Consider the following 27,644-nt stretch of genomic DNA (forward strand, 5'->3'; position numbering starts at 1 on the left):
CTTGAGCAATACATACAATGAATAGCTTTCGTCAAGCAGTTAGCATTACTAAATCAATTTCGACTAGAGAGGAGGGTATTACATTTTTAACCAATAAACATACAACTTTATGGATTTTGCGATGCCAGTCAAAAGCCGTATAAAGCCTACCTCTACTTGCGCTTAACTGATGCCTTTGGAGCTGCCTCCACTACGCTTTATTGCTCTAAGACTAGAGTAGCGCCATTTAAAAACCCGCAAACCATAACTCGCCTGGAACTTTGCGCTGCCTTGCTGTTATCTGAATTATATTCCACAGTTCAACACACGATTCCATCAAGTTTAAATAACACGGTTTTGACAATAACACTTCATTAAATTCACACATCCCCTAAGTAACTTAAAACATTCGTAGCCAACAGAGTCACTCAAACACAAAGTAAAACTGATCCTCGTCAATGACGTTATGTGAGAACTTTCGACAATCCTGCCGATGCCTTATCTCGGAAACAATTAGCATTAAACAATTACTATTTCTAGAAAATCAGCTTTCGTTAAATGCACCTCATTTGCTATGTTAACCTGAAGATCAGTGGCCTATGATAAATTTATCCTTTTCTACAGAAGTACAAGAAGCAAAAGGGCTTACCTGTTTGTTAACTCAATTAACAGATTATAATTTTTTGAGAACACGTTCTTCATTTTATTTACTTATTAGAGCTATTGTGCGTTGTCTAAGATGGAGAAAACCGCGCACGACTAGACTGCTGCAAGTCGAAGGACTGGAAGAAGCAGATCATCATATTATTTAATGGCCACGAGGAATCCATTTCAACACAGACATTGACGCCCTAACGAAAAGAAAAGAAATATCACCCAAAAGCAAATCAATCGCATTGACGCCCTTTTTAGATTTTCCGTGTTAGTGACCCACTCCAGCACAATCCACATAACCTCAATCAATGTCATTCGATCTTGCTACCCAAATCCAATCACATTACTCAAATATGCATTGAAAGAGCGCATACAGATGGTTTCCACTCAGGAGTTCAGGCGGCTCTATATCGTTTGCGTTAATAATATTGGACTGTAGATGGTCGTAATCAAGTAGGAAAGGTCGTACGAAATTGTGTACGGTACGCGCGAATAAACCACGAATAAATCAGCATATCATGAGTCAGTAACCTGGACTTACGTCAACTCCTAGTCTCCCCCCTTATTTTTCCTGACGACCCTTTTTGACTAATCAATGCCTTCTATTTCTCTCCTAAATTTTCTTTTGCACCGTTTAGTTAAGGACTATCCTATTAATTTGGTATTCATTCCAAACCTGATAATTAACCGCACAACTCAATCTCTTATATTACTTATACTTACACTGAACATTGATTATATAGTGTAACTACGACTTCATACGTGTATCGTACATTGATATTACATCAAAGAGTGTTTCCCTTTTTTTACAAAGTAGATTAGGACCACTTACTACCACTTACTTAAAGAGAAATCAACTTGTGAGACTCTCGTCCAGCAACGAGAGAAACATATAAAAATTATTCCACAAAAGTTATTAAAATCTTCATGGAGAATCTAAAAATTTTAAAAAAAATATATACATTTTCAAAATCTAAAATGTAACGAAATATCTAATTTTTGAGCACCTTGTCTAGATTAAAAGACAGAGAAATTAACGAATTATACAAAGAAATTAACATGTTAGCATTAACACATAGAAATTAACAAATCAGCAAAACATACCAGGAGAGTCACAAATTAGGTTGCGACCTTTTCGATGGGCAACCCTGTATAGATAACTTTAATGTTGTTACTTTTACTACAATATTTCCTTACTTTAAATATCAAGTAAATATAGAGCAAATGTAGGCATAAAGCCAATCTTTAGACTTCTTTGCTTTTTTGGTTTTACATAAATAGAATTTTACCTCATAAAATGTGACTTAATTAAATGTTTAGGTTTATTGACAGAATCGTTAATTAGGTATTTTTCCAAAAAACTAAAGAATTCAGAAATTGTTAAAAAGACATTTTTCTATATTATCCTTACATTTAATAAAGTCTTCTAGATTGTCCTGTAATATATCTAATACGATTAACAAATGAACAAATATAAGTATAAAATGTTGATCAATAAAATATTTTTTTTATATTAACTTTAATTACCTCTTTAAAATACATAGAGATTGTTTCAAAATTAAGCATACATTTTTAGAATGTATAATCTTTGCATAAAGATAAGTTCTTTTCAAAATGCTTCTTAAGGTGTGCATCCTTTTAAATGTGTCTAAAGTTTATCACATTTTAACATTTAATTTTGTTAAGTTACAAAAATATTGTAAAAAAACAAATCCGAGCTATCAAAAGAATCGTAGCTCCCTTAGATAGCATTTTTCGACTTGTGTTGATAGACACTTTTGATCTCATGTTTATGCAAAAATTACACTTATTTTTGAGTCAACCTGTGTCAATCATCTGACTAACTACAACACAGCATTTTTAAATATTTCAAGAATTTAAAATAATCGTTACAGATACATTTTGAGATTGGTCTTTAGTTTCAGATAATAATTCATTTACTTATACAAAATTTAATTTATTTACCTTTCAGTCTGTCAAAATTTCATGTATTTTTACTGAAGTCTGATTTATCGATATAAATTTGAGACGTAATAATTTTAACATTAAACAAGCAAAACAAACTGAATTTTAAATTACTATCTATTGCTCTACTCTGCTTTTATTCATGCAATAGTTTTTGCTTAGAAATTGGGTACCTTTTATCATGTTTTAGATTCCTTGCAATCCTCACACTAATGTTAAAAAAAATAACAATAAAATTTTAGGGCAATTTTACTCTTACACAAAAGTAATTAAAAAGCTTATTAAACGTGTTCGTCCCCGCCCATTTTCCTGAATGCCGACTCCCAAATTGTCTTTTTTTTTTTGAGTGTGATTTTTTATGAATTTTCCCAAAGAATCAATTTCTCGAATGATCATTTTCTTGATAACTTTTTATGGAACCCATTTTACCGAATGTTATTTCTACTGCAGAACTATTTTTTCGGGGCAAAGTATTTTATCTAGTAATTGAATTTATTAACGGTTGGGTTAGATTGAGTTGGATTCAGTGCTTCCATTCCGCGATTATTATTTAAGTAACTTTTTTTTCAGGGAAATGGTGCTTCAGGAAAAATTCTGTTTGGGATAATAGTGATTCAACAAAAATGTTGTTCGGGAATACGATAGTTCGGGAAAAACAAACGTTTGGGACAGTTACAATTCAAAAAAAGTGGTCGTTTAGCAAAATTGACGTTCGGGAAAATGACATTTTCAAAATCAGGCAATATTCTTGATCTTAAGCAAAGAGCAGTTTTAATCTAAATTAGCATAGAAACAATAATGCTATGTATTATTTCCTTTACAAGTTTTATTCTTAATTAAATGGAGGCGAGATTTCCGCAGCAGTTTTTGTGACCTGCTTAAAGTTTTTGACTGTATAAAAAATAAGTTCTACTTAAAAACTGCAACTGGTTGATTTTAGAAAAAATAGTTTAATATATTGTAATCAAATTTTTATGCCTTATCCACTACATAAACTGGTAAACTTTTTTGGTCTAATTGTTAACAAAAACATATTCCAAGAAAAATATCAAATTCTCAGATTAATTACCCAAGTTTTTTATGACAACGTGGCAAACATATTCTATAATCGATGCAGTCGGACCGAGCCGACTAGAACGCTTTCTTTGCAAATGAGCCATCGGCCTGGCCTATTAGTTATAACACTAAATACAAAGTACAGAATACTTTTTTCGTTATAGTATTAAGTCTTCCTACTATCTTTAAGAGAAAAGGAGGAAGTAATAATAATGCTCAATTACCAAAGGTAAAATAAATAAACCTGTATTATAATTCACAGTTTTTTATGTAGCTATATATCATATTTCGACCAAAGATATTTGTCTGATTTGACAACAACACTTGTTTAAACCTTAACAAATATCTTTTTAAGAAGATATCTTATAGAAAAAAAATATTTATATTTAAAACGCCTTAAATGGTATCACAATTTCAAGAGTAATAACTATGTACTAAATATAATATATTTCTGAGCTATAAAGCAGAGAAAAAGGTAAATATTTAAATGTTTCTATGATAAAAAACCAATAATATTTTGTCTGAAATGCCTTATTTTACAGGTCATTTAACTTCAAATATCTACGCATTAATTGTAAATAAAAATTACAATAATAAATCATAAATAACCAATAAAATAATTTTTTCATATAATTTACATTTCAAGCTCGTCATATTTATTTAAGTATTTTGCACATTTATTACAAATTATATCTTAATTAAAATATTTACATTCAAAATTATATAAATATATTTATAATTTAAATTTTATCATAAAATAATACGTTAAGAAATGTTAAAATAAAGACTAACCCTGATGATATATGGCAAGTCGATGCACTTTTTACTGAAAATGATATAAACAATTATTATTTTATAATAGTTGCTCAATATCTAATATATAAATATATAATATTGTTTTAATTAAAGATTCGTTAAATAACCTTACAAACACATACAATACAATAACCCTATAAATATTTAAATATACTTCTAATAAATTCAGTACTATACATATATGTTTATCAAAATGCATTATTACTATATCTGATCCATTTTATCATCTGCACAAATAGATGATAACGTAATAAAATCTGGCAATGATTTTATGTTAAATACAACATCCATAACATAATAAATAATACCCTAATAGGTGTTATTAATAGAAAAAAACACATAAAATAATAGGTCCAAAAATGCAGAATAAAAATTACATTGAATCTGAGTCTGTCTGGATATAGTACCTAGAATTGCTAAGTTAAATGCGACTGATCGAACAGCTGTTGACCTGAGCACGGAGAGACAGGTACCGTCAAATACCTCAGTAGAATACAACACCCTTAAAAAATCAATGTTTCTAACGAAATTATGATAAATTAGCAAGTTTTCAGGTTAATACCGCATCTCTAAAGAGAGTGGGAGAATTGCTAGATTGTTCAGCCCAATTTCATGTAACAATTGACACAAGTTTTGACAGTCTATTGAATTATTATCAGTTTCATCCATTGAAGCGAATACTAAGTTAATTTTTTTTCTCGGCATGAGATTGAAGAAAGACCGACTTCCAAACTCTATGAACAAAAATGTCTTACCAACTTCAAAAAACGTGGTTGTTATGTTTTAAACTTGTGCCTTAAATACCTAAAAGGGCTTAGGGTATTAGTATGGATTATTTTCAGTTATTTATAAAAGAAAAATGAGCGGGACCATCACACACCTTTCTCTAGAAATAAGATTAAGGAAAAAAATATTGCAGCTCTTCTCTAGTGCGTCGTAGCTAATATGCCCTCCACTGTTTACAGAACATTTTGTATTGCTATTATTAAGCTTGTAAAACATCTCGTATATGACCATTTAAAAAAAAAGATCGCAACGCGTCGCTTTATTATACACTTAAAGTCATATGGCGGTAAATATCGAGTATAAGCACTATTTATTTAGCGCCATCGATGTTGATAATTAGTATCTGGTAAACATAAAAGTTGATTAAAGCAGAAGATACTTGATTTATTCTAAACCGCCAGCTCTGCTTACAAAAACTGGCCAGCGATTTTCGAGCAAATTGAGGTCGTTTTGACAATTATTTGGATAATTATTTGGTTTACCGAGTGGCCTATTTGCATGGTGCAAAGACTCGTTCGCATAAATGCGCATTGTATAAAATGTTTAGCAGTAAAATAATAGAAAATATTTATAAAAAACCATTTTTACAACTTACTAAAAAATTATCTCCTGATTTGTCCACTTTTTCGTTCGGATCACTATTCACCTTAATATTTCAAGGGAAAATTTGAGTAACCCTACATTGGAAAAAAATACTATACTATAGGTCTATAAAATTCTCTTCTTGTTAAGGTTGGCAAAATATAAAACAAAACCTAGTTACAATATTAGCACTTACCTTAATTTTGCCTACTAATGTTTTCTCTTAAGACAGTTAGACTCATATCAAAATTATTATAACAATAAGCTCTCCTATTACACATATTTAATATACTGATTTATTAATAGAAAACAGAACGAATGTACAAAATTTATAGTAAGTTTAATTAAATTTCAATGCGAAAACAGAATAATAAAGTGCGAACGCTTAAGATTCTGTTTTATATTTTGTCAACCATACCATACTTCGCAAATTGACTCGATCGGGTCTTAAGGTATAGTTTCGCTGGAGCCGTCCGCGGTGGCGTTCGATGGCGACCGCTTGACGCGTGCCACTGGTATTATGGAAACTAGTGTAAGCAGTTTGTTTGCATCGGTCCGAATTAAATGCGCGGCCGACAACAGCGACGGCTTACGGTTGAACCAGTGTTTAACCAGTCTAGACGCGCTGCTTGCTTCGTTTTTTGTTGTTTGGTGTGGTTGAAGTGTGTAAATAAAGATGTCTCCCAGATTTTCTTCAGAAGATGATGAGATTTTGATCTCCGAACTTAGAAAGCACGGAGCACTGTATGATTTAGAACATGCCGATTATAAGGATTTTATTATTAAAGAAAGAACTTGGGCACATATAAGCCAATTTATAGGGAAAAATGGTAAGTACTAGAAACAAAACGACCGTACTACACATTTATTTATAAATTTAATATGAAGGACTCATTTTACAATCAAATTTGTCTTAACGCGGAAAGATATAATATAAGTAAATAATCCATTATTATGTCATTATTTTCATAGGATATTAAATTTAATGATTTCTTTACACATTACTTAATCATATAACGTGATGGTCCTGCCAATCAGTAGCGCCTTCTTCCTTAAAAAAAATTGTCAACTGCCCTGATATGGAATCCTTCTTGATCAGCAAATCCTCCAGGACGTCGTATTCCATGTAATTCAGTAGGCGGCCATGCCGCTTTTATCGAAATGAAAAAAAGGAATATTATTCCGCTTCAAGTATCGGCTCCATGATCGAAGAAAATTATGTACGTAACAGGCACAATAAAATACACGAAAAACTTGACTGAGAAGTCCAAATGCATTTTCTGTTACCCTGCTGCTTTTGTGTAAGGTTTCATAACATACCTCTGCAATTGAAATGCCTCATCCCCAATTATTACATCAACAGCGGTAAACATATAATTTGCGTTCACCATATCCAACAAGACAATGAAAAAATATTCTTTGTAGTTAAAGAAAAGAGAGCCGCTTTTATTAGGGCACACAATCCTTATATGTTTTCCGTCTATAGCTGAAACACAATTTGTATAACAAAAACACACTTTATACAGAGGTCCTTGGCATTTTGTTTTAAAGATTCTTACGTGAGAGTAGGAATAAATTGTTCGACTAGACGGCTCCTTAGTGCACCAAGTGTTTGCTTGATAATAAAATTTATGCAACCGTAAGATACACGGAATGCAAAAGCTAATAATCTGAAAGACTCCGATTGCCATATACCTGTAAAAAATAAAATCAAAATAATTATGACATTACATAATTATATTTATCAATTTGATTTTAATCTTCAAACTACAAATACCGCATATAAAGTGTTTTATTAAGTTATAAACTGTAAGAAACGTTGAAAGTCAATACCAGATTACTATTTTCGACACAAGAAAAATCTAAGACTTGGCACTGGGTCTTCTACAGTAACTTGGCCCGTGAAGTGCCAGTTATTTCAACACCTAACATTCTTAAGTTCTACAAACCATGAACGCAGGTAAGGACCTAATTAATTTTATACTTTAATTAATTAACATGCATCTGATTTTGACAGCTCTACTAGTACCATTTTGGAAGACATATCTGATACGGAAGATATCACTATACCAACTAGCGACGAAATGTCTTCTGTTGTCTCTTCTCAAGATGACACAACGCAAGATTCTTCTGACAGGACAAGAAGTGGTAGCAGGATTTCGACAACCCCGCCAAAACCCAACGATCCCGAAAAAATACTACTTCTAAAGTATTGCAAGTCCTTATTAAGCGTTTTGAAGAAAGAAGCGATATTTTTAAAAAAGTTATGCTTCAAAAAGAAGATGATACTGAAGTTTTTATGCGAAGTGTGGCCCTATCAGTTAAAAAACTTCCACTTCATCTGAGAAGCCGTGCGAAAGTAGAAATTTTACAATTGATTATAAAATTAAAATTAGAAGCACACGCACCTGAGGAAACCATTCGATCAGTATTACCCAAACAATAATCATCAGAACCTAGAGAATACAGTTTTATCTACATTGCCGCAAACATCTCAACCGTACACTGATGAATCGTGTGCCCAAACCCTTTCAAACTTCTTGACGTTCTACTAAGTGTACTTTGCAACAACTATTTTCCAAATATTATTCTGTATTGTGTTATTATAAGTTTACATACTAATAAAAGCCTACCTTAAAGTCACTGTAAGTTTTTTTTCAGGCGAAATTGGATTTCTTACTGCGTCAAAAAAACTGCCGAAATTTTTCGTCCTCTTATTGTGAGTGACGTGAAATAAGTAAATTAAAAAATCCTTCCTCTCCTCCCGTCGAGTTTCAAAAATTTGGTTTCTTTTACTTCGTTTTCTGGTTATGATCCTTACAATGTCTGCATCCTCTTCGTCCCCCATCAAGAGGAGTGCAGTCAATTTTCTTTTGTCCATACCTTTTTTAAACCCTCGAATTCACTGGACATTTAGCTTGCTTGGTCGCCGTCGGCAGACACAAACAAAACACTCAAAGGCGACCGTCCGCGACCGCGGACGGCCCCAGCGAAACCATATCTTTAGCGTTAACATAATACGAACTGGACTGTAAAACGCGTATAAAATGAACGCTGGCTATCTTGCAGGAAAATTCGACAACTAAATGCTAGATAGTTTCATTAGTATTTGCCCCATATACCTATGATATATATATTTTTGATTTTTAAAACACCAAGAAGATTTTAGACATAGATGATTCTATGCATTCATTAGCAAAAAAATTAGGATATATCAATTTAAAAATAGTTTATACAATTTTGTATGATTTTTCTTTTAAAAAATAGTTCGTCCCATAAATTAATTCTTGTTGATAAAAATTGGAAGGACATTTTGAGACCAAGAAGTACATCTTCTGGATATAATATGTATGTACACACTAATACGCACTTTTCGTTGTCATTCACCTCGCCTGTTAGGAATTTTATATATGTGGTGATTCATTCGCCAATCAATTGCCAATCAATCGCCTGGTGATAATTTTTCGAAATTTTTATCGTATACTACTGTTATTGTTACTTACTAATTTTATAACATTTTATGCTAAAATGTATACAGGATCGATTCTACGCTTATTAAATTAGTAATCAGCAAGGTTAAAAATTTCAAAACTCGTCTGATTATTTCTAAGTTTTGAAATAATCAGACATAAATGTTTAAAAACCCACACTCATAAAGTATTTTTGATCACGTTTAATAAAATTAAAAGGTATGTTACAAATCATCAGGTATAAATATGACATACGGCTATTACAAAATTTTAATTGTAAGGACAAAAACTGTTTTCTTTGTTTAAAATTTTATTTCAAAATTGTAAATAATGTGTAAATAATTGAGAAAATTAAAACAATTAACTTATTAGCTAAGAAAAAAAAAAAAAAATACCAAACAAAACAAACAAACAAAAGAAAACAAATTATAGCAAATATTCCAAGGGGTTGCCATTTTTCTTAGAGACATAATCTTACCCTACGCTTTATTGCGCGAGTAGTCCTTAAAATAGAAAATGGATTTTCCCTTATCTCATTAACCGCCCAAATAATCCTCTGAATTAATTCTTTATGGGTATTAATTTCTACAGCATATACTAAATCGTTTAAATAATCCCATAAATAGTAATCTACTGAAGTTAGATCTGGAAATCGAGAAGGCCAATTTATAGGACCACCTCGACCAATCCAACTTTCAGCAAAATGAATATCCATCCACTGTCGAACGTTACGACCAGAATGAGCAGGCGCTCCGTCGTGCTAAAATATTAAATTCTGTCGTATGTTAAGAGGAACGTCTTCCAACAGCTGCCCAAGATTATGTTCCAGCATATTTAAATATTTTTCAGAGGTAAGGCTAATAAGTTGGTCCCCGATTAATCCCGCCTACAAATTAATTAAAAATCTCCTCTAAAAGTTGGTACGCCGTTGTTGTGAATGACGCTTTACTATCGAACCATACTTTAATTATTACATTTAACGCGGTTTCTCTCAGTGAATCGTACTAAATTCAAACGAATTTTAACGGTTCTTGGATGCACCTGTGTCGGCATCTTGACAAAGGACGGCGGCGGCGGGGTTCGCGCTGCGACAAAGGCGTTTTCTTTGCTTTGTTTTGGCGACTTTTACCGACTTTGCCCGTTTTACGGCAGTCTCACTTGAGTTTTAACACGATAAGGTTGTGCCTCGATATACACACTTTTCTAAACTTTTACCTTTTCTTCGGCTAATTTACACACGCTGTCTCTTGTCTTTATTAAGTTCAAATTACTAGCGATATGGATTTGTACAGTTCGTCTACATATAATTATGTAGTTGATTTGTTCGATTGAATAAATCTGGTCCTTCGATTAAGTTGATTTATGGATTTTATTTACATACACCAATATAGTAACTAACACCGTATTGCTCTTGGATTATCATCTGCCCGAACATGCATATTATGCATATTAAGCGAACCATTTCTAGTGAAGGTAGCTTTGTAAGTCCATAAAATAAAAGGGACTAAGTTGGGGTTGTTAATTTTCCATTTACAAAATTGAACTCTCAGCGCAAAATCGTCTGGTACCAAGTCTTAAACTCTCTGGTAATGATAGGAATGTAAGCCTTGATCTCTTACCATTCTCTCCATTTAGAAAAATATTTTTTAATTTTTATTACTACCTATGTCGGCATTATTTTTTTCTCCAAAAGGGGTCATTTTATCGATAATTATTAACAAGAGTGCCTTTTGTGTTTTTAGGACTCCGTTTTAAGAGGTCCTTAGTAGTGTTGATCATGTACATTTTTTATTAAATTATACCAAGTACTTCAAAAGTGATTTAAGAAAAACCGTTTTCCAGTGGCGTCTTTAAGAAGCCGTATCTTTTTATAAGAATCCGAGAGATTTCACACATTTTCCGGGACAACCTCTATATAAAACAAAATGTATGTATAAAAAAGGTAATACAGTTTTTTGAAGAGGTAATTAAATTACTCTAAAAAGAAATAATTTCTGTAGTACAACTGCAGGTATTGATAAGCACTTTACCGGATGAAAGTTTAAAAATATGATTACAGGTAAATGTAGCAAAAACTAAAACCATGGTTTTCGATTAAAACTCGTAAACATCGTAATCAACGGCGTCGTCCTCCAAAATGTTAACAGCTACATAGACCTAGACAGGGAAATAAAAAATCAGCTGAACCACTCTAAAGAGATGAAAGGAAAAATAGAAATAGCCATGGCAAGTTTTGCTAAAAATGCGAAATATACTGTGTAATTTAGGTTTATCCTTCGAGGTGAGACAAAGAACACTAAAGCGTTTATGTGATTAAAATGTGAATATACAGATGAATGTTCAATATAGCCTAGATTACCAGAACAATAAAAGCAGAAGTTTTAACTAGAATGAATACTCACCCTCAGTTAACAAGTAACATGAAGATCAGAAAAACAGTCTATCTGGGATATCTAATGTGGCACAAAGGGTAAGTTGTACATACAAGTAATACTGGAAGGAAAAATTAAATGGATGCATCTTGATGCATCGACCAACATTGAGAAGAATTTGCCATAATGATTGCCAACCTCAACAAAGACAGCACCTGAGAGGAGGAGAATCCCAAAGGTAATTTTTTAATTGAATATGAGCTCCATCTTTATCCCAGAAGACTTTGCCTAAGAGAATATTCCCGTTGATAAAAATCAAAGAAAAATATCAAAGGGCAAATAAGATTAATTTTAAATGAATTGTATGGATTGATAATCGATAATCTTCGTTATCGATGTGATATATTTTGTGCATAAGTTTTAAGTAGTAATAGATTACTTATCCATAAATTAACGATCATAGAAATATTGTGTATTTTATTTAGTCAAAAACCATAATCATAACCAATAATTAAATTTTACAAAAAAATCTATTTGATAGCTTGTTTAAAAAATCCTAAAATATAAACTAAGTAAAATCTGTATTATTGTGACAAATACATAATGAGTAGTAAAACAAAATTATGCAAGATATTTATAAAGAAATCCATTCACTATTTTTATACCACATAATATGTTGGCATAAAAATATATCAGAAAAATAACTTGACCTTTAAGGTGGATACAAAATAGAAGCATATTAATATTTTTTGTTTGAAATTACCGACCCATCAAAATGTATGTAACAAAATACAATTTATAGGGGTCTCATTTAAAAATTCAATAATTTCGCAAATTTCTTCATATTTAAACAATACATATTTCAGTAAATATACAAAGCAAGCTAAAAATGCACTTACCCAGTAACAGCGCCTCTCTAGTATCTCTCATAATAGGCAGACTTTGAACTTCTGATTCTCTATCTTCTCCAAAAAGTGCGGGCATTATAGACGCTACGCACTTGACACGCATTGAACCGCCCAAAAAATGCCGATTGTTTAAAGTAAACTTTAGCCCAAGGGTGGTGGTAACTAATCCTTTTGTATGGTACTCAATGGGATACTGGATTAATGCTTCAGGTTTTTGTATCTAGAATATTTAACAACCATTATATTTATTATAAGATCAAATTGCAATTTTATAAATTTAAACTAGTGTTAAAGATTTTTTTGTACTAACTGACTTACCTGTTGTTCATTTATATACCAATGTAGCATCGATGGAGGCCTACTTTTTCCTGAAGTACAATTTAAATTTATTTCATCTCCTATGCTGTACTCGTCTTTAACTCCCGTAATTATTGGATCCTCTTCAGGTAGAGCTGAAAACAAAAACTCAATGAACCTAGGAGGTTTGAAATTATTCATAAGAGGAAAAGTAATTAAAATTATTTTTGTAAAATGTAGAATCACTGCAAACACTTGCATTTGATAATATGTTTATATTATTTTGATATGGAGATGTAATATGATCCAATATCCAATATATTTAATCAATCAATTACATATTAATTTACAAGTGTTATGAGATGTAATATATGCTTGATATTTCAAAAATTTCTGTTTTTCATTTAATGCTTTCTAAATTTGTAAAAACATTAACTCTATTTACCTACTCTTAACCAAATTTAGTTGTTAAGTGGTTAAAAGTACAGAAAGATTCCCGGCTCCTGCTCGAGAAGTATGACCGGCTGAAAAAATACAACGTTGGGTCTGATAGGGAGGTGCCCTCTCGCCTTCGATATTCAACTTATATTTCGAAAAAAAATTCAACGAACATTTTAACGAAATAGACGAAGGCATCCTTTTAAATGGAGCAGGATTGAATAATATTTAATGCGCTATTAATGGTGATAACAAATAGCTTGGAAGCACTACAAAGGTTAATGGACCATCACGGTAAAAAAAAAAACAAAACAAATAATCATCCGCAAAAGAGATATAAATGGAAATCACCTATAACTGGAGGAAATTCAAATTAAGGAAATGAAAATAAGGCACTTACGATGCTTTGTCTTTCCTGTTTTATTGTATAGCGTAGAAACCTGGCTACTCACAGAAGCTACCACTAAAAATCTGGAAGCATTTGAGATATGGCTGTATATGAGAATTCTTAAAAACCATGGACAGCTCACATTCCACAGTATTGTAATGAAAATTAAATTAGAAATGCTAAGAAGAATACAAAAATATCTAGAAATCATGTACACCATTAAAAAAAGGAAGACTACTTATCGATACTTTAAAGTTATAATTACCAATATGATTGCTATCCGCAACGGATAAGTACTCAAAAGAAATAGAAGAAATACTAAATAACGGCATTATAACCTTTAGCAAAATTTTCGCTTGTTCTTTTATTAATTAAACCATATTATTATACTACTGAAATAATGTGATGGGAAAATTTTAGATGTAGATATATTATCTTTTAGTGGCCTTATGCAATATAATTAGAAAGAAATTATAACGATAGAAGCCTAGATTTAATTTTAATTTTACTTCATTCAGGACCTATGAATTCTTTCAAAAAACTGCCAAAAATAGGTGGTTTTAATGTTTTATTACCAATACTTAACGTAAGTCCACCCTCTCGGGTAAGCTTTTAAACAGTGGAGAAATCAGGTAGGTATTGAAAGTAAACTGTCCAGTTAATATGAAATCTTATTGCTACGAATCTTTATTATTAAAAATAAAACAGATTTGATTGCTTAAAATAAACGAACAAATGTTTCCTTAAAATCTAACAATCCCCAATTACCAATTTCTATGATTTAGTATAGGCAGTTCTTAGGCACTCTAATAATTCTTCTAACTTCTGCACTCAAAGCAGTATGATTAAAGAGATGGAGTTATGGTGTTTTTATACAAGCAGTTACTGATGAAATTCGTAAAGCAAAGCCAGAAACTCAACACCAATCAAGCGAAGCAAAATCAATCAATCGGTCAACATTTACCCCTGCTCTATTAATATATGGATAGTAATTATAATATCATGGATCCGGTTATTACTTGTCTTTTATAACATGAAGAAGATACGCCAAAATAATAATTAATAAACGAGATTACGGCCTGCCCTACAAAACACGAAGAAAAATAGTGTCCAAACCACAGTTTTAAAAGTACATTAAACGCAGCGGAATTAATATGAGTCTTTCCACCGTTTCCCAAGCATGTAAAATTGGAAACCAAAATACCATAATGCTGATAATGTTACGATTATTCTATCAACATATCCTGATTACTAGCTGCCCTACAAAACACGAAGAAAAATAGTGTCCAGGTAGTAATTTGATAAAACGCGCTGCTGCCTGCCCTACTAAACCCAAAGAGAAATAGTGTCCAGGCACCAGTTAATAATCGCGGCTATTGCTTGCTCCACAATACATGAAGTAAATGGTCCAAACAACAGTTTTAAAACAAAATAAAAAATAAAGAACGGGACGGAACGATATTAATAGCACCCGATACTATAGCAGCTTTAATACGCGAGCTTAGAAGCGGCCGTTCAACTGTCCACAGGTGGCTCTTATCTAACAATTCACACTGTCAGCGTCAAGACTAAAAATTTAACGTAAAAATTGAGAATTTAATGGTACTGAAATACGGAAAAATTACTGGTACTTCGCCCGAAGGGTATAGTATGATCCTACTGCGACAAATGTGTCAGCTTAATGGACCTGGAGCCTTTTTATACTCATGGCAAGAATTTGGATGCCGACGACCCAAAAAAGTTTAATGGAAAAAGAGTTTTTCATCATGAAAACGGTGCGGATGTATAGTAGTTCGTTCTACGGCACTCCCTGGATGATGCTTATCGGCTTTCGTTAGGAGTGTTCTAGCCTTTCTTTGCAAATTTTCGATTTTCGTTTTACTCCATCCTATAATACCAAAAGAATAAGTTAATGAACTGACTCCATATGTATTAATAGCTTTAAATAGGTTTCTGCTGTTAAGACTTGTTTTACGAATTCGTCGCATTCTTGTAGTAAACTTAGTAGTCAGCTCATTCTTTATAGTTCTATGGTCTATTCTTTGCGCCTGCTTTATTCCTAGATATTTGTAGGATTCTTCTTCGCTCATAGCGTTAATTATCTGACCGTTTTCTGTTTGAAAGTCACCTCATTGTAATTTACCCTTAATAATGTTTACAGTTCGGTATTTATCCAGTTCAAAGGTCATTCCTATATCATCAGAGAATTTTTCCACTATTTTAAGCAACTGGTCTAGTTGATTTCGTTTTGCTGCAAGAATTTTTAAGTCATCCATATAAAGTAGATGGTTTACCCTTGTTACTTCTCTGTTATCCTTTTTTAGGCCAAATCCGTACCTAGTTGAATTGAGTTGGCTAGATAGTGGGTTCATGGCAAGGCAGAACCAAAGTGGACTTAACGAATCTTCCTGGAATATACAACTACGAATAGGAATCATATTAGTTCCAATGCAGTTACTATTAGGCACCTGGATGGTTTGCGCACCTTTTATTGATGTTCGCCAAGATGCCACAGTGAATTCTAAAAAGTAAATTATACGGTTATCTATTTTATACAATTTAAGCACATTAAGAAGCCATTCATGTGGAACTGCATCAAAAGCTTATTATTATTATTATTATTATATAAATATTATTGATAATATAAAAAGATATCTATATTATAAATTTCTAGTTTTATTAAATATTTACATACATTCGAATACTATAGCACAAAAGATATTTACGCACAATCTGGTAGTTTCAAACTCCTGGAAATACTTCCCTCGAGAGCCAGTGTGGTTGCTCCAGTTAAATCGTTAGTGCATTGGCTTTAGCAATACTAGTAATAGGTAAGTACCACTTCCTTTTCGCCCTAATTTGAATGGCTGTTTAGGATTTAATAGGGATAATTGTATTCTCTTGGGGTGTAAATAATCTAAATTATATCGGTTTTTGGTATAGAACGCAGACCTATTATGCTGCGAATATAGTAAATTAGTATTTAAAAAATACTGCCTCATACGCTAAAAGTCAAACCACCGTCAAATTATAAATTATAATAAAGTAAGTAAAAAAAAATAGAAACTTGAAAGCAGTAGAATAAGATAAGTAGTTTTATATTTTTAATTTAGTTTAATTTTATTTACATGACGGTAGACATTTATTAGATTCAACTACCGAAACGTTGGTGCAAATTAGATATTTTTATTCAATAAAAGAACTTTCATTCTATTTAATTTCATTAAAAGAAAAAATAAATTTCGGTAGGATATTGAAAAGAAGAAACGATTTCAAAGGTCGATAGGTAAAACCTCAGCTCCTGGGTAAATTAAAAATTTGTTATACCTTAAGCAAATTATTATATTTAAGATTTATTGGACTTGTATTTAGAATAGTTAGATTAAATAAAATATAACTTAAGGTTTTGTTAGTGTTTAGGGTTCATATTTCTTCTAAGTTCGTGAGTAAGTCTATTCTCCTTTTCTTTTCAATAACTGAGCGTGTAAGGCAGTATGTTCTAAATTGATATTTACTATAAGATTGACGTAATACCCAACAAAATGAGGGTCTTTCACAACAATACAGATTTTAGTTAATTTAACCACTTCCGCACTAAATACAATTTAAACTGTAGCGCGTAACTCGGTTCAAACCAATTTATTTCCAACCCGTGTGAGTCATACCTACTATCCAACCACAAAAAAATTTTTATTTTATCCACATAAAATAAAATTAAATATTTTACACCAAACCCTGATATATTATGACTGTAATATAAGCCTCCCTTAATCAAGAAAATGATGACCTATATTTATGCTTGTACCTAGATCCTAAAAGCTGAAAATAATTTGGGAAAAACTCAAATAACAATCCATAGGTCCACCAGATTGATATAATCATCCAAGAATTTACAAAGTCACTTCCATTTATAAAAAAAAAAAATTAAATTCCACTGAGATATTTAAATTAAGATAATTATTCAAAATGTAATACTGTAGTAATTTTAAATAAATAAAAATTGATAAAAGAATTAAGAGTTACTTGAGGTATGCTTAAGGCGAGGAATTAGTAAAAAAAAACAAATCCGCACTGAACTACTGTTCAAGGGGAAAATCCAAAACGAGATCACGTCTTGTTTACAAGAAGTATATGTTGAAGAAGTATAGTATATGTTGGTGCAATAAACCTATTAACCAACGACCAACACTATGACTAAGGGCCGGTTGTATAAACACTTTGAACTGTAGTTTATTGTGGAACTGCAGTTCAAAGTAAAAAAGTTGTTGTATCAATAATATTTGACACTGATCTAAGTTCAAATTCGAAGTTCAAGTGAACGCCCACTTGCCGCCGTTCAAGAAGCCGAACTTTCGTTCAAGTGATTTTCTAACCTCACATTCACAAATTTTGTGCTTTGTTTATTTCCTTCTCATTATTATTGGGTTTATAAAAATGAATGAATTTAACGACGAAGTTATTACTGATGATAAAGATTTTTTGGGTCTTGTGAATGCTGTAATGAATCCTAGAATGCCACGGACATTCAGAAAACGTCCTGATCATTTTACTAAATGGACAGATAATGAATTTTTACAAAGATTTCGCTTGACGAAAAAGACAGTTGCTTATATTAGTGAATGTGTTTCTCCCACAATCTCTTTCACAACCAGAAGGTAAAATTAGTTTTTATTTATTTGACTACGTATTACGATATAGGTACTTATTATATTTTCAGGGAATCACGCTCTATCGGCTTCAGAAATGGTACTCCTAACTTTAAGGTTTTTTGCAACAGGGTGCATTTTGCAAGCAGCTGGAGATTTTTCTGGTGTAGACAAATTCACAGCAAGCAGAGTTATTAATAAATTGCACATATGCATGAAACCTATATATCACTACCCGATGAAGAAATAAATAATGTTCGACAGGGTTTTTTCAACATTAGCAGATTCCCAAGATGTATTGGGGCTTTGGATTGTACCCACGTAAAAATCCAATCTCCTGGTGGAGAAGAACCAGAAAATTTTAGAAACCGAAAAGGTTATTTTTCTTTTAATATACAAGCAATATGCGACTCACAACTAAAAATTTGGGACATTGTGTGCAGATGGCCTGGGTCTGTTCATGACGCAAATATATTTAGGAACTCAACAGTACGAGCTCGATTTGAAAATGGTGATTTTGGCGAAAATTTATTAGTGGGTGATAGTGGATATGGTACAAACCATACCTGATTACACCACTCTCTAACCCAACCACTCCTGTAGAACATTTATTCAACGAAGCACAAATAAGAACGAGAAACCCAATAGAGAGATGCTTTGGTGTCTTAAAACGTCGATTCTCAATATTACCATTAGGAATTAAATTAAATGTGCAAAAAGTGGAAGCAATAATAGTTTCATGTGCAGTGCTTCATAATATTGCATGCATGTTGAGAGATGACGTTCACCTTGTAAATGAAGAAGTTGAAGCGGCTCTTGAATTAGGAAATATCCCTATACCTGTGGTACAACCAGGTGTTGAGAATATAGCCCTAAATAATGTGGTTCGGCAAGCTTTGATAACTGAGTATTTTTAGCCTTTGTTAGATAATGTAGCACATGAGTAGAACTCAAAATTGCAATAAAAACTTTTTTTTACGGTTTTTATTACTTTGACACCCACCACCCACCACAAAAACATTTTTAATTTTGCATTTCCACACATAAAATTAACAAGAATTGGTTAAATTTTAAAAACATTTTTTTATTTTATAAATAAATAATAAAATACAACTTATTTTACAAATACATATTTTTCAATTTTAAAAACAGACATCATTTATTAGCAAATAGCAGCTGATCTTTTTTCAGTTGAATGATCTCCAGCTCTAGTTCAGCTTTCTTAGCTTGAATAAGAATTCTTTCATCACTCTCCTTTGTTTCTAGTGCCATTTGATGTTTGTGGGGTTCCTTCATCATTTCTACTCTCAAAAGATGTTCTTTTTCAAGGTATTCTGTCTATCCTTGGAGACTAATTCAGCTTTATTTGCAGCCCAGGAAATAATTTTATTTTACAGAACATTTTTATTTTCTTAAAATTAAAATAAATTTAAATAATTTGAAATATAATAATTATTACAAAATTTACCCTTATTAGCACAAGCCTTCTTCAAAATGGTTTTCAATGGCTTCAATTTTGGAGTGCGAAGCTTTTCTGGGGTTATTTTGTTTCAGTTGGTAGGTAAAGCAGCTAAAATAAGAATAGTCAGAATAGAAGAAAATGTCATATAGGGTCAATTGGGGTAATTGTGGACGATATTGAATGTTTTGACTTGCTAAACGATTTTTGTGGACATCACGCATTATGTTATATATGTAAATTCGCAGTCACATAGCTCATAGTATCTTCTTTGATAATTACTAGTGGTTTTCTGTAATTACAAGTCACATTAAGATAAAAAAATATATTCAACATACTTGTCCGTTTACATTTGCCCCTACTCTTTAGGGGTAATTGTAAACAAGCATCTCTTGACACATTTACTCTACCAGAAAATCAGTTTCAACAATGTTGAAAAGCATTTTTGATGCATCCCAGGATTTAAGACCAGTCACTTTGAGTTTCGTTAATTTTTCATCCACAGCTTCAATTAAACACACATATTTAAAAAAAGTAGTCTTTCTCTTTCCACCTTTGAACTGCACAAGAATAAATTTCCCTGTGGACAAGTCTGAACTCTCGACTGTTTTAAGCTCTATATCTTGTTTCATCATCAGTATCACCTAGACTTATTTCTCCATCAGAACTTTCCGACTCTGCAACTGGTTCACTTCTAATTTTTTTCAATTTCGGCTCTAACTTTTTGTGATCCATTTTCGGATTAGCCTTTTTTTTTCCTTTATTTTTCTTCTTCTCTTCTGCTTCTCTTAGTCTTTCCAAGACTTGGTTGGTTGTTAATACCTCTCCATATCTTTGTTGCTTTAATCTCGGTATGACTTGTTTTTTCTCTTCAACAATATCTTCACGGCAGCTGAGTGGCAAGAAAATGTTGGTAATTTCTGTCGATTTACTGATAGACGATGACGTCGATGGTTGTGGACTATGGGTAGATGACACTAATAATTTTTGGTAGTCAGTTGACGATGTAGAAGGCTGCTGTCGGCTTTCAGCTGATGACACTGAATGATGTTGACTACAACATGATGAAGTTGAAGGCATTTGATCGTTGACCGTGGGTAGAAGTGGGTTTGGTTCAGAAATTGCAACAACAGTTGATTTAGAGGATACTGGTTGGATAATAATAGCATCGGATGTTACAGATTTCGGAGCTTTGAGGGCAGCTTCGTATTTGGCCAAGTCTTCTGGTGTAAATGAATTTTGTGGGAATTTGTTTCGATCAACTGGGTATACGCCAGTATTTTTAAATCCAGATATAATATTGCTAGAAACCATAGACTCTTGCCAAGTAATGCCAAGTAATTCGGTAAATTTTTCCTTAGTTAGCCGTCCACACCTTCGTCCCATGTGTTCCTTACCAAACTTCACCAATTGTTTATTCCAGTTCACCTTTAAGGGTCCGAAGACACACTTGTCCAAAAGCTGAAGCTTATCCGTAAGATGGCTTGGAAACTTTATCAAAATAATATTGTTGTGCATTGCCTCTTCAATAATTCTGACGCTCATATGACTGCTGTGACCATCATACAACAGTAGAGCTGCTTGATCTAGAAGGTTTTGGGAAGTTCTTAAATCTTTAATGTGAGGTATAAACCCTGTCGTAAATCACTGTAAAAATTGCCAAGTCCAATGAGCCTGAACTCCAGCTCCCTTGAATACGATGAGCGGTGTAAGTGCTTTTCCATCGGCAGAAACCCATCCTAAGACTGTCGTCGACTCTCTTCCAGAGCCTCCAGATATACGGTACAGGGCCTTTCCTTTCTCTCCAATTGCCCTAATACGATAGGGATCATTATTAAAACCTGACTCGTCAGCATTAAAAATAAAGCTTCCTTTATCATCTAAATTATTATCATCAATGATTCTTTTCAGGTACTCAAAAAAATGGTAGACTATCTCAGGTTTTCTAGCATCCTTCCGCAGTTTTTGCAAATGTTCCGGTTTCTTAAGAAACAGTTCAGGATGTCTTCGCATGAATGAGTAGTACCAGTCTTCTCCTGGTACTTCATTTTTAAATGGTGTTCTTAAACCTTTTGCATTAACATACTCTCCAACCAGTTGTCTAAGTTCTGCTTTTTCACATGGTAGACCCATCGCAGTACGTGCCAATAAACATTTTACTATTTCATTTTCGATATCTGAGGATAAAACTTGGGAACGTCCACCATTTGACACATTTAATGGAGTCTTTCTTTCTCCTATCCTTTAGTAAATAACTGATCTGGGAACACCATAGAACGTTTCTGCTTGACGATACGTTTTATTTTTATTTTGGACATCTGCAACGGCATTTGCAACGTCTTCAGTTGTATGAGAAGGTGTTTTTTTTCCTTACATAAGTACGAGGCATCTTTACACTGCAACAAGACAAAGAAATTACTCATTTTACATAAATTATCGGCGAGACACTAATTTTATTATGTTTACAATTACCCTAAAAGTGTGTATACATTTCCCCCAAGAACAAATGTATTAGGGGGAAATGTAAACACTGAATTATCTTATTGATTATAAAATTTGTCGACAGACATTTAGGCGTAAAATAGACACAATAGTATAACAAACAATGTCCAAATGAAATATCTAACTTACCTCGATGATTTGCATTCGAAAACTTCAGTGCATTGAAATTCAACATAAAACCATCAAACACATCAAATTGCATCACCCAACTAATGCAAGAAGAGCACAAACAGGAGTAAAATTTCGAGGGAAACCGAGTTCGCCCGACGTCGGCACGACTCGAATAGTGAGCTTCGCGCCGAATTTGAAATCTAAATGTTGTTGTGTTTCTTATTTTAGATGTGTCTACAATTACCCCAGTTTACATTTACCCCAATTGACCCTAAACATATTGTTTATTAATACTAATAATTGAAACAGAAGTATAGGGATAGCGTTTACCTATACCTGACAATAAACTATCTTCCTCATTAAAATATTTGCCATCTTCCTCCATTTGCTCTATGTCTTCATTAGGTAACTCTATTGAAAAAAAATCATTGATAGACGCTATTAATTAAAAACAACGATAAAGTCTTACCTGAATCAGAAATATTAAAACGAGATCCCTCAGGAGTTTCCATCTGCATGTTGCCATATTCTGAAACAAATACAACTTTTAATTGAATTATTATTAATTTTTCCAAAACTTACTACTATCTCCATCAAATTCTGAATCAAAGCCTGTCATCTGAGTACCTAGAATTTCTTTAACTTGTTTGTCGATATCGTCAATTATCTTAGGTTTTACAGGCCCTCCTCCAGTTCCTCGTAGGTATGTTTTTTCATCAGCAAATTTTTGTTTTGACCTTTTTTTTTGATTTTCATACTTGCCACGAAGAACTTTTGCATCTCTGACAGACTCTCCACAAATGCTATTAAATTCATTTGATAGACGCTCCCAAGCTTTCTGCTTTAAATCGTTGTTCATTTTGTCAGTCTTTCGTCATAAATACAAAAACTGAACACTGCACCCAATAAAATAAAAGCAAACCTACTACAATAAAATTCGAAAGTATTTAACGGCTTGCAAAAATATCAATTTGTACTTACCTATAGGTATATGAAATCAAGTTTAATTAGTAGTACCAACCACACCAAGTAGAAAATACACTTTTTATAAACTTTTACTGCTTTTACTTTTTTTTACTTGCAAGCAACCCAGCCCGCCAAATCAAACAAAAACAAAACAAACCTCTCCTTTTAGGTTATGTTAAATGTCAAAAAATTTAAAAAAACCAAAAGTAACTAAATATTTGTAGTGCCAACCTAAACTAACCTCAGTTCAGCTGAACTAAAGTTCAGTTTACATTGAACAACAGAATATCGAATGAACGCAGTTCACATTTTGATCGGCGTTCCGTTGAACCTAAGATCGAAATTAATTTATACAACTGGCCCTAGATATGTTATTTGTAGCAAATAGCGGATCCCTTACAAGGTGATCCAGGCTCAATGTCAAAATCAATTATGTCGATGCTCGACTCAAATGAAAACCCTCAGGTTAATATTAATAGACTTAGCAAGAACCTCTTAACGTTCTTGTTTTACATAAAAGAAAATAAACCCATAAAATTCAAATTAATAAATTAACCCCCAACCCTAAATCAAACCGTTCAATAAGAGAAAAATAAAAGAAAATGTGCAAAAACTTGCGTGTCCTCTAATCTCTTGTGTATTTTGGCTAAGGTAGCTTAACTCGACAGCTCTGGAACCAGTCAGCTACAACCAGGGTAACGACCACATGGGCAAGTCGATTTCAGGCAAGTTCCAATCCAAAATCGCAGAGCCACAGTACAATGCTCAGTCCAGGCTGTGTTGTCCCTTAAGCCGGTTGCCAACAGTGTTGGGATGACCCGAAGAAACCAGAGAATAGGAAGAGACCAGAGAATAGAGGAGAGAATGAGAAAAAGGAGAGGCCTCTAAGGTGGTGAGCGAGGCCTAGAGTCTCGTTTTGTGGTTAGAAAATTTCAAAATCCCATAAATGGTGTGGGAGCAGCCGACCAAATCCAAAAATATCAGGTCAACCCGAAATCCTCTCGGCTACAACTTCCCACTAGACGTTCATCAAATTAAACCCCAAAACTTGGGAGGAATATTTTTCCATTCAACCGAATTACCGGCAAGATGAACTTAAATTTTCCTTAAAACCACAAAATGTCGACTGTTCTTTCTGATAACGGGATGGCTACCGGCTGGACAAGGAAATGACAACCGACCAGACAATGACAGGTGACACTGGCAGTGAACTTGTCACTCTCTCTCTTCGACACGATCTGACCCTGCCTCTTGGTGCAAACTACGCGGAGCCTCACTCTATCAAAATAGAAATTCCGCAATACCACAGCAAAATGATACTGCTCGGATACTAAAACATGAAAAACTAACAAAATTTTCCCAACGGGGCTACGAAATTCCAATTTTCCTCTTACGTCGCTCTGCCTGATTTATGACGCTCCGTCATCCGCCAAATGGAAACCAAACTTTAATGGGAAACAGCAACGCTGCCAAACCTCCACAACAACAAGTGTGTCAATAGTCATTACTGTCAATCACAGTCACTGTCAATCGGCTAGTAGGGTTAGAAACCAGATGTCAAGGCACGTTTATTCACTAAAACTTAACTTGAAGAATTGAAGGGAAATATAGCAAGCAAAACTGGGGAGGCCAATTTCAAATCAATTAGGATACCTTGCCCAACATGATTCCGCTATAGAAGAAAGTATTTGTAAGTTTTCCTACACTAACGGATCACTATCTAAAAGGTCTTATTTACTCCACTCATAGCGCAATCTGTGGCACAACAGCACCCTCTAGAAGTCCCTCCATACCCCAGTCCTGAGGACATACACCGACCTCATAGAAACTCTTGACAAATAAACCAAAGGTCAGAAAGTGTAAATCACACAACCCTTTCAAGCCGATACCAAAACCCATAAACTTTTGCCCGAATTTATATGAAATCCCATGTTACATGCTTAGGGCAAAATCTGCATGTAACAAAACAGCTCTTACTATTATGTATTTCGGAATGTTGCAAAGAAATATGCACCTTAAAGAACCAATTTTTTTAAGAAAGCTATGGCCGTAATCTTTATATTCCGTAACTTTTATCTAAATCGATAAAAACTAGCCTTTAATAAGAGCACTATAACTAAAAATAATATATCTGAAAATATTTTACTAATCCAACAGAAAGCATCTAATATAAATATATTCACTAATTCATTTATTCAGCATTTCTTTATTAAAATTATTGTAACATATAGAAATTGTGATTATTGTTAACATGCAAAATAATCATAAATTTGTTTAGAAGATATGTTCGTATAGATATATTCGATAAGTAAAAACATGTACATGGAGGAATATTAACCTGTTGTATCGCGGGTTTGAATTAATTTTTGTGCTAAGGCAAGTGTAGGTAAATCAATTAATTTTGAGCAACTCTATATCTTGTTTGCTTTGCGAATAACTTAGTGATAGTTTGTATATTAATAATAAATGCTTGAAGACTACGAACCCTTTATTTACAAAATTGTCGTTAGTTTTGGCAGAACGTCTACAAAAGTTTAGGACTCCTAAATGAGAATACAACGCCCTTAGTTAAATCTTATTGTACCCAATTTTAGTGGTAGCTCCGAATTGACTCAGGAGGAGATTTCGAAAGTGCAATTTTGAAAATAACTTTAACTGTGCAAATAATATTAAGGCGACCGTGACAATTACCAATTACCGCGTATGTTGAAGTTACACTTTTATGGCAATAACCAAACTCCAAGCTAATAAGCCCGATATAGTTTTAAAGTAACTCAAGTGGATGCAGCTTAAACTAATACTTTAAATAAAGAGGGTGAAAAGAATGTTACATACTGATTGTAGAGTTACAGAAACTGACAGTATGATAGTTCCAATTTTCAATATTTATAAGGTTTCGTAATGAACGAGATGAATGATTATTCGCAATATCGCTGTCTTGTTCATGCTTATGACCATTTATTTTTGAGATAGTGGTGTTACTTAAAACGGATACCCTGTGTGCATATAATAAACTTTTTTTGTATGCCATCATATAATCTAACCATAATCATTAATATTATTAGTCTTTGCTTGATTTTGGGCTAGGTTGCCCAAAAATCGGAGACTAAAATGTATTAAAAAATTTTGCATATAAAAGTAATTCATTAATATACCTCGACATAAACCACCATTTGTGAATCAATCAAAACGATTTCTCTTTCCGTAAAATTCCGCAAAATAAATATTACTTCTAAAGTTAAATTTAATTTTTTAATAGAAAAATTACATATCGTCCTAAAAAATATTATTAGTTAATGTGTTCCTTAGATGCTATTAAATATTAAGTAAACTGTTAACCGAACAACTCATGTTGCTATAAACTAAATGAACAACCTGTTCAGTTATGACTAAAAAGACAAATCGATTAAAACTTTTATTCAAAAATATCTGCATTATCCTATTTATAACTTAGTAGCAAAAATGGCTCAATGCGGAATGCTATGGTCGTCTCGCTACTTCCATGTCTTCATTAAAAAATGCCTTTTCGAAACCATCTCTGCATATATAAGTGCCCTTTTGAACATTTTATAGAGCGCATTTCACTTAAAGTGCACCCGCTTTTTACGGATTTTACAGTTATTTGAGCACATTGATATGTTCATTTGAGCAAATTTTCAAACGGCTCTCAGACTGTCGCTATAAGATTCGTTTATATTTTTTATAAAATTTGCAATTTTGCGAAAACTATTATGGATTAAGATGCAAATATTAACTTTAAGTGTTTTGCGGTTGTTAGAATTTTAGTAATATTATCTATATTCATAAAACACTTCTTATCTTTCCTTTAACTCAACTCACGCTAATTTTTCTTTTTTGTTCAGCAAATCTAAAAGGTTATTTTTTAAGTGTATTCTATTTGTAATTGTAAAATGTGGCTGCAAACGAGTATATTTTCTAATATAATGAAAAATCAAAATATCCACTGTAACTGAATAAATAAACTGGTAAACACAAACCATTTATATTACTTTTTGCGTAATAATATATTATAAATACTTACATACTATTTCCATTTTTGCTTCGCTTTGGGCACTGGCAAAAGATGGCGCCTCTGCAGACACTTCACATTTGTAAATACCAGTAGTCTTCCAATTGACCGAATGCAGCACTACTTTCTTGCTGCTTGACTTTTGCATCTAGAAATAATATCACAATTGGTTTAAGGGTATATCTAACTTTATATTTTTTAATTATCTCGAAAGGCATA

General features: G+C 32.7%; 1 protein-coding gene across 3 annotated transcripts in view; it reads right to left on the reverse strand.

The window, feature by feature from the left end:
- Positions 1–27,644, reverse strand: part of LOC126734502 (uncharacterized) — a 686,490-nt gene that overhangs the window by 586,824 nt on the left and 72,022 nt on the right. For 2 of the 3 annotated variants that reach the window (XM_050438160.1, XM_050438158.1), the window contains exons 4-7: positions 27,438–27,573; positions 12,907–13,040; positions 12,580–12,808; positions 4,222–4,480 (exon numbers count right to left, since the gene is read on the reverse strand). In XM_050438160.1, coding sequence (XP_050294117.1) covers positions 4,395–4,480; positions 12,580–12,808; positions 12,907–13,040; positions 27,438–27,573 — 585 coding nt within the window. In that variant the 3' untranslated portion in view covers positions 4,222–4,394. Of the gene's footprint in view, positions 1–4,221; positions 4,481–12,579; positions 12,809–12,906; positions 13,041–27,437; positions 27,574–27,644 lie in introns of those variants that run through there. The other variant, XM_050438159.1, reaches the window with a different exon arrangement.

Source organism: Anthonomus grandis, chromosome 3 (genome assembly GCF_022605725.1).
Source record: "Anthonomus grandis grandis chromosome 3, icAntGran1.3, whole genome shotgun sequence".
In the NCBI taxonomy this organism is placed as follows: Eukaryota; Metazoa; Arthropoda; class Insecta; order Coleoptera; family Curculionidae; genus Anthonomus; species Anthonomus grandis.